At 46.2% G+C, this 16,532-nt stretch overlaps 1 protein-coding gene across 1 annotated transcript in view; it reads right to left on the bottom strand.

Moving 5' to 3' along the window:
* The window catches only part of AKAP12 (A-kinase anchoring protein 12), a 30,602-nt gene extending 18,034 nt beyond the window's left edge, over positions 1-12,568 (bottom strand). Inside the window, exons 1-2 of the mRNA XM_074162479.1 lie at positions 12,239-12,568; positions 2,455-2,641 (exon numbers count right to left, since the gene is read on the bottom strand). Of these exons, the coding sequence (XP_074018580.1) occupies positions 2,455-2,641; positions 12,239-12,355 (304 nt within the window). The 5' untranslated portion in view covers positions 12,356-12,568. The remainder of the gene's footprint in view (positions 1-2,454; positions 2,642-12,238) is intronic.
* Positions 12,569-16,532: the final 3,964 nt, after the last annotated feature.

Below are 16,532 nucleotides of genomic sequence, written 5' to 3' on the forward strand. Positions count from 1 at the left end.
CATCGTTACGGTCCCCAGCATCTCTCACGGTACACCGAGCATCAGAACCTTCCTTCTCACGGTCTGCGCGGCGGGGGACGCCCGAGGGGACAGCCAGGGGACAGCCAGCCGCCCCGCTCCCGCCTTTCCCACCGCCCCGCTCCCGCCCCGGGGGCGGCTCCCGCCCCGGCCCCGCCCGGCGGGGTGCGGGCAGCGCCGGCGGCCGAAGGGCGGCTCGGCCCCGCTCCTCCCACGGCTGCGCTGCCGGCCATTGAAATCCTTATGCCTCGAAGCGTTCGTCTCGCAACTTTCACTTCAAGGATTTACTATTTCCACTCTTCCCCCCCCCGCCTCTGGAAAGGGGAGACGCCGGCTCTGCAGTCAGACACAGCCGCCTCCTAACCAACAGACCGCTCCAGTTCCCACCTTTGTTAATGCCCTCTTGCTGCAGGCTGCCGCAAAGCATCCCCACCAAACCTCAGCAGATACAGCTCAACAGCCCCGACGAGTTTACCCCTCATTAACAAAAAACGTACGAAACGCTTTTGTTTCTCTATTATGAAACATTTGCTCCTTTGCCTATTAACAGTCACTTAGGGATTGGGGTTTTTTCGTTGTTGTGGTTTTTTTTTTTTTTGTGTGTGTGTTTTTTTTTTGTTGTTGTTGTTTTTAAACTGGAATTCTCTACAACCTACTTACAGTATAAATTGTCTCAAATTCTGCTGTCAAGGGTTTCAGAAAGTTACTACTCCGGAGACTTGTGCTGCAGTAATATACTCCAGCAGCTCTTACTGCTAGTAAAAAAGGATGCAATATGATAAAATGTAAAGGATCAGTATCTGACACATCTGATACAGGTGACCTATTACAGGAATTGCCATGGATTATGTTGGATACCTCCAAAGTTCTGATGATACACAGATACCTGGGCCAGCTGTTCACAGCCCGCCTGTGGCTCCAATTGCCAGCACCAATACACTTCCCAGTTAATTTAATCCAGTAGTGGCAACTTTGATGTGTCTGGATCATCTCTCCAAATGTGAGATTTAAATAACAATGACAACAACAAACACATCGATCAACCCAAAAAAACCTTCAATCAAACATTCCTTCACTGAAAGCAATTACCTATGTTGCCTCAGTGTCATGATACTTTATTCCTGATTTTACAAATTTTGCAAACAAGATGAAATAAAGAGTGGGGAACGTGAAGTGTACAGCTAAAATGATTTCTTTCTCTATGTGGAGAGATTTGTCTACATGGACCATTTAAAAGAGAATTCTTCCCCACCCTTATTTATCTGCCTGAACACACACGGACCAGACTCTGTGAGGTCCAGAGGGGTGGATATAGACAGGTACAAATACCTGAATGTTATCTTTACTCGAAGAACTATCTTTTCAATGCTTGACCAGACAGGTTTTATTTGTCGCTATGGATGGTGTCATTTTCAGCTATTGTTACCAGAAAATACATACCGCATCACCTCCATAAAGGTGTTTTTTTTTTTTTTTTTTTTACTTTGAGAGCAAACCTGTAGAATTGTTTTCCATTTCATACAAGTTTGGAGCCAAGCTTAGATGGTAGCATAAGACAACAATAAAATAAATCCCAATTAAAACATCAACATCACACAACCACATGAGAGATGATCATCACAAGAAAGCAGACTTTTCAGGCAGGCTACTCATATACCAATTCCTAATGCTGTCTACGTCCACAACATCCTGCATTTGGTTACATGTAACCATCTGCATTCAAAGGGAGCTTCTCACCTCTTCTTCACCACACATCCTAGGAAAACAATTTCTGTATAACTGAAGCATCAACCCACAATTATTCAACAAAAATTACCTTGACTATTAACTTTAAATCCATGCCTTTTTAAAGGCCTTCTCTGTTACTTGATCCAGAAGTTGAACATCAACATGAAATCTCTGATACTACTTCAAATCATCAGGTATTTTCTCTTCCTTCATGACTTTGTTTACTGAGTATCCTCTCTCCATTTCCATCCACTTTAGAGTGAAATTTTAAAAGGTAAATTTAAGAATAAACATAAAAGGATTTCTGCCCTATGAAGGAAGGGACAGGCCTGTGCAGCAGAAACTAACAGAGGAGGTTGAAATTGAGCTGTTCCTTCAGGTGAATGGTTGAGACCGGCAGCAGGCAAACGGAGGCACCACAGGGCACACTGAGAGAAGAGGACCATCCTTAATGGGGAGCGTGTAGCATCCCCCACCTCCCCCACCACCACTGACAGCTTCAATCCACAACCCATTTGTTATCACTGCTATAAAAAAAACTCATCCCAACACAACAAAGCCCTAGAAGAAGCTCTTGAGCAACCAAGAGATCACTTGAGTAACTACCTGTTCTCTAGGAGATGGCTAGTTGAGCCCCATTTCAACTTCTCACCCCATTTAGCATTCAGGCCTCTACAATCTGTCCACTGAATGCAGATTTTTACTTACCATATGTTCCAGTGGCCTCTGCTTGCTCTGCGGGTGGTTCTTGGAGGGGTGAAGCCACCTCTGGCTGCTGCTCATCCGGCTCCTGAGATGCTGTAACAGCTCCTGGCTGCTGTGGCTCCTGCGGTGGGGCATCACGCTCCAAATTGTCTTCATTAATATCAGGGACCGGTAAACTTGTATCTAAAACCTGCATGGTCAAGTATTGGATGAAGGATGGTAGGGCGGGAGAAAGAGGGGGGGGGGGAAGAAAAAAGTAACATCAGTATTAGGCCAACGGTTTTTTCCCCACAGAATGTTTTTCTTTTGTTCTCATTTTGCATCTATACATGCAAGCATTTCAGGAAACAAATACTTCTTTGTAGTATCGCTCCTTTTCAAAATTATTAACTTTAATAAATCAAAGTACTTTTGTGAGGAAAAAAAACCACACAAGACATAACCTGGGAGTATTTATTTTACTATTCTCCCACATGAAATATGTGGAACAAATAAAAGAACCGAGGCTTACAGACAATGGCCTATAACCTTGTGTAAAAATTGGTTTCCAGCATCCTTCTAGCATGAATGAAAACTTGAGGATGATATGAATCCAGCTGACGGAATGATATTTGTCATTCTTCAAAACATCTGGCACAATTGCTTTGATATATGGAAGAATTTTGGCTACATTACAGCCTTTGGTATCACTCTCTGCTGATGTGCTTATCTTACCATCATAAACAATACATCTATAAAGAAACTGAACTATTCAGGAAAGAAAGCAGAATTTTATATATAAATCCTATGAGGAAATTCAGTGAAACTGGGATTAAAAATGGAATTTTTGTGCTTCAGTTATTAGGCAGACATTATTCTCACGGGGCGGGAAAAAGCTCTGCAATTCTTTGAGGCTCAGCACTATAGCATCTGAAATATTTTTTCTAGATTTTCTAATATTTTTTTTAAATAATCTTTTTCAGCTTCCACATTTGATACATTTTATTTTCAGAATTTTAATAGGCTTGCCATATAACAAAGGAGATATTTTTATTTAAAAAGTATGCTTCTGAAAGTACAAAATGTGTTGTGGTCATAAAAAAAACCAAACACCAAGCTTCCTTACCCTTTAATTATTTGTTTAATCAACTAGCTTTCCAACCAATTGTATTACCTTCCAAAAGAAACCATTTCAATTAATTAACCACATCTTAAATCTCTATTCCTGAAGCGTAGGTTTGCAGTTCCTCTGGTAGAACAGCAAACCTTAATTACATATCGTTGTCTTATTATTCAGCTGTACTCCCAAAATACTGGCATTGAAGCCCTGTTAATTAAGTGAAGGAACCACAGGATCCCATCTTTCAGTGTAACATAACATCCAAACACTTAAAGCACCAAACCGGGATCACAAAGATGCCACATTCCTGACAATTCTCTTCCAAAACTCACTAAAAACAAGCTTCTGAATGGGAAGATCCATTTATTTATTTTTATTAGCAATTAGCCCTCTGCAACGGAATTTCAAATCAACATGCAAAGTGCCGGGCAAACGGCTTTCCTCTTATCATTCAACCCCCTTTTCACCCTCTGGGCGGGATCCAAGGGAAGTGCCGTACCCCGGCTTCCACAGGCAACGAAGTGTGCGTTCGGGTTCCCAATTTTCAGTTCAGAAGCCCTTAATTAAGCCAAATTGTTTCCACCTGGCATTGCTGCACTCCTCAAAGCTGCCTTTCACAGCCACATAATCCACCTCACGAAAAAGGACCCCATTCTGCTCTACTGCCAATACCACAGATGGAATAATTTGGCTTCAGAGTTTTCACATGCTGAGACCAGATATTAAATAGAAGAAATACGGAATGGCTCAACACTCAGATTACATTCCTGCTTCTCACATCATCCTTCTCATAAATCTAAAACACAGGAACTCAGGAGGAATGAAAATGCCACACCACCGAACAAAGGCTTGTAAACTCTGGGAAGCTCTTCTGCAGTTGCACAGCATTAACCGAATGGTAATAACCAATTAAAGAATAACAACAAATAATAGACACAGGAAATAGCAACCTAATTCTTAAAGGGCTTTGAGACTCTTTGATACGAGCTTATCAAAGGACAATTTTTTTTTTTTTAATAATAAATTTTACTCATGCATTCTTGTAAGACCTGCAAACACAACCTTAAATTTGCTGACTCTTAAGAGCACTTGGCTACCTGAAGATAAATCCACGGATGCCTATGTCAAGATGAGACCCTCAGAATTAGCACCAACAATTCTTTGGAGTCACAAGAAAGGCAACAGCACCGAACATCTTACCACTCCTCACTGGATTCAAAGATTTTCTTGCGTTTCTTTCCAAACCTCCCCCCGTCAGCAAACCATTTTAAAGCTAGAGTCACCTATAGACACGTAAAGTCTTCCATTTGCCTAAGTGGCAATATGGACCTATGGTCTCTGCAAGGAACCAGGGTATAAAGGGATTAGGTACCCCAATACAGTACAACTTGTCTGCTTTTTAAATTGAGCCCTGAGTGTTATTATAAAATATTAACTATGGTAACACTTAATGTTCCCCCAACTCTGAATTTTTCCTACAGTCATTACGCATTCAGGAAAGCAGTGACTATACATCATCCTGAAGATTTGTGACCAAAATTCAGAAGTCACTGGACCTAGCAGATAACCCTTTGGATCTGTAAAATGCTATGACACCTTCCAGTATGAAGAACAGAATGGCATGTAAAAACATTACTACATGTGAGACAGTTTTACTACCAGCTGGTATAATTACAATTCCTGTTCACTCTGTAGATAAATGCAGTTTTGAAAGCAGGACACATCAGTCACAACTGCATAAAAATGTAAATACATGAAAAACCTCAGTATTCTCAATTTGACCAGACGTGCAGCATAACCCCACCCTGCCAGGGAATAGGGACCTTTTTACCCCAGTCTCTTGGGAAAGAGTTTGATGTGATTCTTGGCCACAGGAAGGCAAATTTAGATTTTCAAACCAAGTGTTCTACTTTAAATAACTGAACAATAAAAAGCCTAATAAAACAGTCATATTTTTTGCAAATTAAAATACACACAAAGCAGAAGAAAATATGCCTCTTTGGGGGGTCGTAATGTGAAGGGAGACACAACAGCATCACTAGTTTAAAAAAAAAAAGTTTTCTGTTATGAAAAAAGTTGCTCAGGCTCTTTATGAGGGTCAGTGCAGTCTGTCCCATTGCATTAGTTCTCAAAAGAAACTAATTTCAATTTTCATTCACATTAACTGCTTCATTTCTCTGAAGGGATCTAAACTGCAGTTTAGTCCAATTATGTCTAATTTAGTGAGCTGTGTTCTTAATTCCACCGAGAATAGTTGCAAAGTTTAGACAAATATGAAGTCAAAGTTTAGAGAGAGATGGGTAAAAACCTTAAAGACAAAATTAACAATATTAGGAATCTTGTTATTCAGCTCTGTGTATTTATCTACAGATAATGAGACAATACAGGTTTATTAACATTTATCAGGCTTCTGCAGCACACATTCATCGCTGTCCTTAGATTTTTAAGTTATGAATTTGTTGTTTCATCAATGCAGGAGAACAGAATAGAATGGATTATCCAGTTCACTGATCCTTCAGCTTCTTCATTCCCAAGACAAAGGGCCACCACTGAAGCAACACTTTGGGTCCTGTCATGCCTCTATTCTATACATAGAATCGTCTAGGTTGGAAGGGACCTTTAAGATCATCTAGTCCACCCATCAACCTAAATCTGATAAAAAAAAAAACCACCCACAACCCATCACTAAACCACGTCACTAAGCACATCATGCACATTTATTTTTATTTTTTAAAGATTTCCCTCACATCCACCAGAAAGGCGGAAACAAAGGGTGGCCACACAGCTAATGATACAAAAAAACACATAGGGCTTGTTGCCCACATCACTCCAACCAACAGCAGCTTCTGCTCTATTTTGCATTACAGCGCTAGGGTCCAACTGCGGGACTAAATGCATACAAAATTAAAAATATATAAAGAAAACTTAACACAGAGTTACATGAGATACGGATGAACAGCAGGTCCCTGATCTCTCACTATACATTAGCACACGCTTCATTCACTATTCTGGAGAGGCGACCAGCACCCAGCTTCTTCCCCCACCAGCAATCACCACCATTCCCAACATTCCTTGTACCAGACCCGAATCATTCCAGGGATTCCTCACACCAGGCCCAAATGCACCAGAGTTAATTTTGCCTCATTCTGTTAATCCTGCGACACTGATTCTACTTTAGATTACTAAAATAGCCAGATCCAGCTGTCTGAACAACTGAGCAAACTAACATAATGGTCTCTAATATTTTTCCCGAAGCTTGATTTTGAAACCTTGGGAAAGCTTGCGGCACTGTTGGTCTTCTCAGGGGGTCTGCTCTTAACACACGCTGCTTCATTAAAAAGATATTCAAACAACATTTGGAAAAAAAAAAAATGGAATTTAGGTCATTCCAACTCTTTGTTCACAGCAGTTTGTCTTGTTTTGCATTAGCTAAGGCATTAGAGGTTCGTGGGGCATCGCAAATTCCAGGTGGAGAAAACATAAGGCCCTTACTCTTCAAGGCACGTAACAGCATAATAAATTTCAGCATCTTATTTCTGGGTAACATCTCCCACAATGTCAAGAGCCTTCTCCTTACCTTTCATTCCCTCAGATCCATCCTCTTCTGTCCTAACTCTCAGCCTGACTTTGTTGTAGCATCTCTTTAGGGATGACTGCCCTCAAAATCCACACGGCTAACACAGAACTGGCAGGTTTTGCTCCCAAATCATCTCTGTGATCTCTTTTTGCAACCTGTGAAGGAAGTGTTACTCCCAACTTGTCATTCTGGTCTACGCCTTCAGCCCGATCTGACCTGAGCTCCTTCCCAGGTCTCACATCTGTCAGCTCTCTGCACAGCAGTCCTGGGACACCACCTAACGTGAGCACCCACAGAGGCGCAAGGCATCCAGACGCCAGGGATCAGTTAGAACAAGGACTCTTCCAGTAACTACAGCCAGGGCTTGCATTTCCAACCAGAAGGACTTTCAAACACCCAGCGCTCCTCTTTGCATCTCTTTGGCCTCCATCACATCAAACGCAGGCTAATTGCCTTGGCTTTCAAAGTGCTGGGACACTCCCTCTACCACCTCCCTCTTATCTCCTGTAGGATTAGGGGGTTATTTCACGCCTTCAGTGGATCCATGACACTAATTTCCATTGTGCGTTTTTTCAATCAAGCGGTTTTACCCATTCTCCCCAGCCACCCCACAGGCACGGGTGGACCTCCAAACCCTACCACCAAACTACATCAGGCTCTTCCTTCCTTCCCAGTCGGAAGAGAAGTGCTTAAAGGGAATCTGACCCTGCTGAACCAGGAGAACCCCATAGCCTCCTCACTCAGACCAAATGCCCCAAACTGGGGCTCTGAGAGACACAGCCTAGGGACTTTCCTCCAGTACTTGATTAAGCTTAGTTGTACCATCGCTAATGTCGTATTTTCAGGCTGACTCAGCTCCCTCACCAGAGCGCAGTTGTTTAAACAGCAGATGTAAGTCTGTCCCAGCTGTTATTTGTCAGGCACTCAGACAATAAGACACTCTGACATCTCAGCTGGTAACCTCTTTAGAAGAGACAGTTCCAAATATTTACTGTCTAGCAGACACTTGCTCTCATTACAACGCAGGTAGCGTAATCAAGTTACTACTCAGAAATGGGAACTATCCCGAAAACACCATTTGAATGATTGACTACACTCGAGTAGGGGCCCTTGCACACCAGCAAGCCAGGAATTCACCACACGACATTCTAAAGCCATCAATTGCTGCAAAAGCTTATCTCTGCCAAAAACCTAGATTTTACTGCAAGAATAGGTTATTAGCGTGCCAGTGTTTTTCTGGATTCTCTCTTTAAAAGTTATTCCCCACACCATTTCAGGTAGCTGTTCCAACCCAGCCCTGCTCCCTCAGCAGGGCCACAAGAAGAAACCTGTATTTAAAACTGGTACCTTGAGCTTCTAAATAAAATAAAAGCAGTGGGTTGTTCGCAATCGCTTTAGCTGAGATGCTGGTAGGATGACGCAGCTCTCCTCCCATCGCCCATGCGGCTCGTAGCTGCTTTACATCCCGTGGGACCTCAGAGGGCACCCCACTGGCATCTCTTCCCAGTCTCTCTCGGAGGGGCATCTCTTCCCAGTCTCCCTCCCATACCCAGCATCCGAGCAGGAAGTCAGGTGAGAAGTGCGTCACTGCCACCAACACAGGAGGAGCTCACAAGATGGAGATGGCCGAACCAACCCAGCCATGTGCTGCCACCACCAGAGGTGTCAGCCAGCTCGCTACCCAGTCCTGGTCACAAGGTCCTGCCTGGTTCCCTGAACCTGCCATTTCTGCCATCCGAGTCCCAGAAGCCAACACATTTTCCTAAATCAGCAGAAAGCAACCTTGCCAAAGAAGCTGAAGAGCTTTCTAGGGGGTTAGCTCCCGGAACAAGCTCATCCAGTGCCAGAAGCTGCAGAGGGGAAGCTGGAGATGCCCTGGGAAGGAGGCAGGAGCACAGAGCCCATCCCGTCAGACACCTCAAAGCATTCGTCAGTCTGGGGCACCCGAGGTTTGCCTGCTCTCCTCTTTGAGACTAATAATCTTGTTCCTACTTTTGGCACTATTATTTTTGAAATCTGTTAAATCCTTCTCAGGCCACGTTTCAGTTTTCTGTGCTGCTCGGGGCAGCCTGACCGGGAGGTTTCACAAGCAGACAGGGTCTACCAGCTTACTGTCATGGAAAGTTTTTTCATTTCCCCTCCTGACCTGCTGCAGATGCTTACCTTGTCCTCGCTCTGGGTCTCACCTGGGCATCATCGAAGATTAGTGAATTCACTAACACATCAGGAAACCGGCCCAGCAAAAGACCCATCTGTTGTTTCCTGAAGGGTTACTGAGTTTAACCTGCTTTTGGAAAGGCAAGGTGAGGGCCAGACACGGTACGAGGTGAGACTGCATCATGTGGGGCAAGACAGGGAAGAGGGACAGGGGAGGAAGAAAAGGGGGGGGGGAGCAGGGAAAAAGAGTACTGCTGCTCAAACAGCAAGGAGATAACTCCACCAGATCAGCCTCCTGTGGGACCACACCCTGTCCCTTGTTTTCAACAGGACTTTGGGTGTCAATTCACAAATCTGATGAATTCACTTCAGGCATGCGAATGGATTAGTACCTCCAGGACCTGTCACGCACCCCTGCAGAGGAGGCTTCCCACAGCAGAGTGGCTATGCGAGATAAGGAGCAGTTCCTCCACTGCCAGTTTAAGCCTCGTCTGCTACAGTAAAAAAAAACAAAAAAAAAAAAAAAAAAACAAAAAAAAACCAAACCAACCCACCAGTTTCAAGTCCCAGTAATATGCTGGGCTGGAAAGCCTGGAGCTGCTTTACATATGATTCAGCTGTGTGAAAGGACGGGGTGAAGAGCTGAGGTCCCAACCCCCTGAGCCCGCATTTAACCTGCGGTGCGTGTGAGCCAACACCCAAAGCCTCCTAAATACCCCTCACACTGTAAACCAAGTGCTTTACAGGGTCTCTCACACCTCCTGGGCTGCCCAAGTGAGAAGCACAGAACCAAGCGTACACTCCCCCCTCCTGTAACCAGGACACCTCCAAAGCTGGTGTCTGGCCAAAGAGTCACGTGTGAATAACAAAACAGCGTACAGACTATAAATTCGGCCCTTTCTAGATGAAAAGGCAAAGAGGCTTTCATCTCGTACAAACATGTGATGCAACTATGTCATGAAAGAAACTTGATTAAGTATTTCGAGGAATTTCCAGTGACAAAAAAGCACAACTGCCGTGAGATTTTATAACCTAGGTTAGACTAGTTGCCTAGACAATTTATTTTTGATTGACTTGCCAAGGCTCGCTCAAGTTGGATTTCCTTACAGTCAGTTTTCAAAGTTTTTCTTCTAAAAGAGGGGCTCATGATAAGCGTTTTAATTTGGAAAGCGCAAGAAAGACGACCATCCTTCAAAATGTCCCCATTGTATCTTCTGCAAACAAATTAGCTCTTTGACAGATTTCTCCAGGGGCATTACAGGATCTGGTAATTTTCAAATTCAAAGGGCTGAAAGGAATAACGATGAAAAATTGCGTCACAAATCTGCACGAAACTACCTTACTGTAGTAAGAACAGACTAAATGAGATAAAAAAAAAAAAAGTATGACTAAACTTCATTAAAACTTATTTTTTCAGCAAAAAGTAGCTGTTTTAGAACAACAGTAGCAATACAACTTCTTACAGAAGTGAAATGCTAAAAGAACTTCCCCACCTTTAAACAGTTCTACTTAAGTAACAAGATAAAACCTCTTTGAAAACATTTTCATGAAGAGTGGAAGACATAAAACACAGTATTAGTAACAATAATAATCTGTATTTGAGAACAGTATCAATGGTATTCTCTTTTTTTTTTTTTTGGTTCTTAGTTCCCATAACTGGATAAATATGGCTGCGAACGTTATGTCCCTTCCTCTAACTCACATTATCTTGATTTCTAAACAATCACAGTAGCCAAACGCTTGCCCTCTACAAACTCACTCCCGTCTAAATTTCAGCATCTGAAGTCTCAAACTGCCCAACACAACTGCTAAATATTTTGTTAGCCAACACCAATCCCTAACGCTTACTTGGTTAAAAGGAAAATAAAATAAATCTCATTTAATTTAAAGCTCATTCTCAATGTGGTTTTCAAATCTGTCAAAACACGCACGAGGAGGTCTAGTGGCAGCCAGGAACTATGGGAAATTCAACTTGAAAGTTAAATCTGAACCACAAGGTCAAAGAAACAAAGTCATAACCAGTTCTCAAGCTCCAACACACCCACGCACCAACAACAGAAACTTCTGAGTATCCCCGCTCCGAGAACCCAGACTCTGAAGAGCCTGAAGAGGATCTCGAGTAAAACGTGGTATTATTTCCCTCCCAACAAACTAACACCTAACCCCAAAGCGACGCTGTGTAAACACCTAGATGCACATAACCTCCCTTTCAGTCCCAGAATCCCCGAAACGCGCCTATTCCAGAGGGATAAATGGCTTCATTCATAATCTATTTTTAAACACCAGACACGTTTAAAAAGAATTTCTTTCAATTCTTCAACGTCTTTATTAAAAATAACACATACCTAGAGCTCCCCTACTCCCCACTGGCTGAGAGTTGGCCAGTCACTCCCCCCCTCTCCCCCCCCCCCGCCTTTCACCCCAATGCGGTACGACACCAGGGAACACGAAAGCCATGGCTACGAGCCTACGCCGCGGCCATCGCCCCCCTTCTCTCCCTCCCCCCCCCCCCCCAACATTTCCCCACCCGCAAAACCTCTGGCCGCACCTTCCACCTGCATCCCCGGGTGGGGAATTGGATGGCGGGGGAGGCTGCGGAGGAGAGCGGCGGGAGCCCCGGGTACCGCAGGACCGCAGTCAGGAGGTTCCTTGGCGCAGACCCCACCGCCGGTGGGTGCGGTCCTTCTCCACCCCCCCCCCCCCCAACTCCCCACGGCCACGCACAAAAGCGCCCCCCCGCGCCCCCCGCCCGCCGCCACCGGGAGTTTTATGACTGCGGCGCTGGCCGTGTCGCAGTCCCGGTTGCCCACCCACCCGGGAGGTTGCCCACGGTTGGCGGCAGGTGCCCGCTGCCGCGGCGGGAAAGTTTCCCCGTGGCGTGGGTGCGCCCCGCGTGTTCCCCCCGCCTCCCTCTCCCCACTCTTCCCACTCGCCCCCCCCCCCCCCCGCCTTACCTTGGCGGGCTCGGCTTCTTCTGCCGATAGCGTCTCCGGGGGGGTACGTGGGGGCTCGGCGGCGGTGCCGTCCCCGTCCTGCGGGGCGGGCGGCTCGGTGGAGCTGCCGGCGCCCATGGCGCTGCCCGGGCGGGGGCTGGCGGAGGGGAGGAGGGCGGCGGCGGCGGCGCAGCCGGGAATGAAGGAGCCCGGCTGTCCGCAAACTCCTTTAGGGAGCGAGAGAAGAGGGGGGGGAAGAAAAAAAAAAAAAAAAGGAAAAGAAGAAAAAAAAAAAAAAAGCGAGCGAGAGCCAGCGAGGAAAATCACCTCCTCCCCTGGTCCCCCCGCCCGTCTGCCTCTTGCTCCATCACATGAGCAGAGCCCCGGACACGCCTTGCAGCATCAAACCGGGCTGATAAGGAGCGGCCAAGAGGGGGGCAGCACCCCGCCCGCCGCCTCCGCCTCCGCCCCGCCGACCGGGGGCCGCTCCCCTCCCGGGCACCGCCGGGCTGGGGGCGCCGCCCGGCCCCCGGCCCTCCTCGGCGGCACCGCGGAGCTGACTCAGCGTTTCTGCCCCTTCCCCGCCCTCACCGGGACCGGGACGAGCCGCCGCCCGCCAGCACCCCCGGGGGGGGGGGGTCCGTCCCCGGGGCTGCGCCCCCCGCCCGGACGCGCTGCCCTGCGCCCCCCGCGGGGCTTCGCCCGGCTCCTGGCCCCGGGGGCTCGGCTCCGTGGCCCCAAGGCTTCAGCGCCGTGGGCTTGCAGACCTCGGCCGTGCTGGGCCTGTCTGCGAGATGGACGTCCGGATTTCAGCTGATGCAGAAAAGTAGGGTCCTATGTCTTAAGCAACTTTGGAGAAAAAAAAAACCAAAATGGTTTTTTTGTTTTTTTTTTTTTTTTTTGTCATGCAGGACAGGTTTCCTTCTATTAATTCGTGCCGGGTTACGTGGCATAAGCAAGCAAAGCAAAGAACACGGTAGTTTCTCTCCTTGCCCAGGGCACACAAAGCTGCTTCTCCCATGACACAAAAGCAGGACCAACCTGTACATAGGCATGCTCTTACCCAGTACTTTCCAAAAGTATCAGCAGGGAAATACATTAAAATAAAGCAGCCACAATGTGACAAATGGGTAGCGACCAGATCCACTCACTGTTCTTCGCCATAACTATAAAACCTTTTTTTCTTAAACACGTAAATCTACCCATCCTCTATGGAGTGTGTTGTTAAAATCAGGTATGATCAGAAGAGTTCACGGTACATACTATAGAACCATATACAGTTTCCTTTAGAATATTTGAACTAGTTGTCACCCACCAAAACACCCATTCATTCAGAGAAAAGAAAAAAAAAAAGCATTCTCTTAAAAATTCATTCTACAAATTGTCTGATTTCTGCACACAGGTTAGTTTTTTCCCTAAAAAAGTCAAGAGAAACCAAGTCAATGGCTGAGAAAGCCCCTGCAACATCTCCCTTAGCTAATATGAGAACCTACCAGAGTTGTTGGTGTTCAGCAGAACAAAATCGCTGTCGTGGATCACACAGATGGAATCAACATCTCCCCCTTTCTGCTTAGTCTCGCTCATTTTCAGATCGGCCTTTTTTCCTATACATATGTGAGTGTGTGTCACAGCAGGAGCACATTGTCCTAAAGCCACTTACCCGACCAACAGTTTTCTTAATCTTTCACTATTTGTTCCTCATCTCCGGGGTTGGTTTTACAGGAGAGCAGCAAAAGTTAGAAGGGAGTGAAAATCAGTTGAGTGGTCACTCGGTTCAGGGAGGTAGAAACAAAACCCACCGAAAGTGATGGTTAACCCTCGGCTTTGCCAGGCTGGAGCTGATGGGGAGCTGCATGCTGAAGGGCAGAGTGCTCTGGTCCTCACTGGAGGAGCAGTATCTAATGCGCTCTGGCCTCCAGGCAGCCTTTGAGGCCAGAGACACAGAGCACTTGAGGTGCCCGGCAGCTCCAGAGAGGAGCCACAGGTCTAAGCTTTCGGTAGGGTCTAACTGCATCTCTGTCGAAGAACTCCCCCGTAGCCACCTAATGCTCCTGGATCACCCATCAGCCAGCATCCACAACAGGGATCCCCAGCCTTTCCTGACTGTCATCCTTCAGTGCCCACCTCTCTGGTGGAAGAAGAGCTGACACCATCTCCATTCCCCACCAAATGTGCCTTTTTCCCTGCCTTCAGCTTCTCTCTTCCAGGCACCGCTGATCCCTGAGGCCAGCCCAGCTGCTGCAGGACCATCTCGGGCTAGTTCCCCTTCAGCCATGGACCCTGGACACAGACACAGAGGCCTTCTGGGTTTTGGCAAGGGAAGGGCAGCTGCAGGGCTCAGTGGCACAGGAAGGGCCAGCCGTGGGGCCTTCTCTTCTCCAGGCTGAGCAACCCCAGCTCTCTCAGCCTGTCTTCATAGGGGAGGTGTTCCATCCCTCTGATCATCCTCGTGGCCCTCTGCTGGACCCGTTCCAACAGGTCCATGTCCTTCCTGTGTTGAGGACTCCAAAGCTGGACACAGTATTCCAGGAGGGGTCTCACGAGCGCAGAGTAGAGGGGTAGAATCGCCTCCCACGACCTGCTGGCCACACTTCTCCTGATGCAGCCCAGGATGCGGTAGCCATGGGCCAGTGTCCCAGCCCTATTTAATCCCTAGTACGGGCACAGCTTCCGTCTCCTTTCCCTTTGCATTTATTTCTTTATTCGCTTTTGGTTTCTTTCCTGGAGTAAATATAGCCTAGGGACTTTAACAGAGATATCCAACATCTCCACTCTCTCCCAGAGACCGGTCGTTTCCCTTTTAGCCTTTTATGATGCTCTGTGCCCTGCCCGTACAGAAGGAGTCGCGATGAATGACAGGTCTGACTCTGGCGTGTGTCGGCCCGTGTTTCTCTATCTTCTGCAGGTGTGTAGAGCAGTTATTGTCCAGACCTTTGCCCCGAACACTGCAACTGCCTCTTGCTGTATCAAAGTGTTTTTCAGGCACAAAGTGTGTTTCTCTTGACAGCCTTTCCAGTGAAGTGGAGGCACGTTTGGTTCAGATGATCCTCTCCCTAAGTCGCCAAGTGTTGGCGCTGAGGCAAGAATGTTCAGGCTATTGACAGAAGTGTGCATACACACTTTTTAGGATGAAACCAAGGAAGCCAAAAGGATAATAATTAAAACGCTACTGGCATATTATCTAGACCTATTTCCAGTGACACATCTTTGAGGAAACTTCTACTAAGAGGTCCAATCACAGACCTTCCGAATGGCAGGACAATCTTTTAGCACTGCAGCTGGCATTTCATTGTTTTAAACTTTGAAATCTGGATAAGTTTCATAATGAGATTTAAAATGCGAAGTCTGTGGACAAGGTTTAATTTACTTACTTTTAAAAATTACTACTTATATTTGATGTAACTGCTGCTGATGCATTTGTAAAGAAGAGGTGAATCACGTGTCTCTGCCAGTGCTGGTGAACTATTTTCCTGCCGTCTTCTGCCTCATCCCTGATTTTCCTCATCTGCTCCCTGTAGCCTTGACTCAGTTGGTCCCTGCAAGTGATGAGCTGTGCCTGCAGAGCAGGGCGGTGGTGAGGTGGGGATGGGAGGGCTGGTCCCCAGCATCTGCGATGGGGAACGGGGCCGCCTGTCCAGCCACAGGCTCCCCGTATCTGACCCAAGCCGGCTGTTCACAGGTTTGTGCAAGACGGCAACTGGGAGCACTGGCAGCTGCCTGGAGCCCTGTTTACACGAACACTCCTGCTGCTTTTATCAGTGGCGGAGCCGCACTGGGATATTTTTGGCGTAAAAGCTAAGTGGAAACATATCATATAAGTGTTCTCGAAATGGGAAGCTCTCGAGAACATACCTTAGATCTGGATAAAGAATGTAGTGCTGTGACTTCACCTCAGCTGTATTTACCACCTATCTTCAGCTTTTTTCTCCTCTCTTTTTTCCAGATGTGATAGGAAATCCCAGGGTGCTGTTAGAAATAAATGCATATGCCTAAGGAGCCAATATGTATCAGCCTAGCAAAATACTGATGAGTGCAAAAGGAAGAAAATGACAAAAATAGCCATGTAAAAATAGTCTGCTTGCAAGCAGTATTGATAAGGCCATAGGAAGAAACAAAGAGAAAGGAATAAATTTTGCAAATTTAGCTGGGAGAAAACCTTTTCTTTACTTCCCAGGAGCTAACACACCCCAGAAAAATCACACTGATAAACGAAAGGAACAGAACCTCTAAATCTAATATGTTCATATCACAGAGGTGATCTGGATCAGAAAATACCTATTCATGGATGAAGACATCTGTGCAATTTAATAAATAA

Source organism: Numenius arquata, chromosome 2 (genome assembly GCF_964106895.1).
Source record: "Numenius arquata chromosome 2, bNumArq3.hap1.1, whole genome shotgun sequence".
NCBI lineage: Eukaryota > Metazoa > Chordata > Aves > Charadriiformes > Scolopacidae > Numenius > Numenius arquata.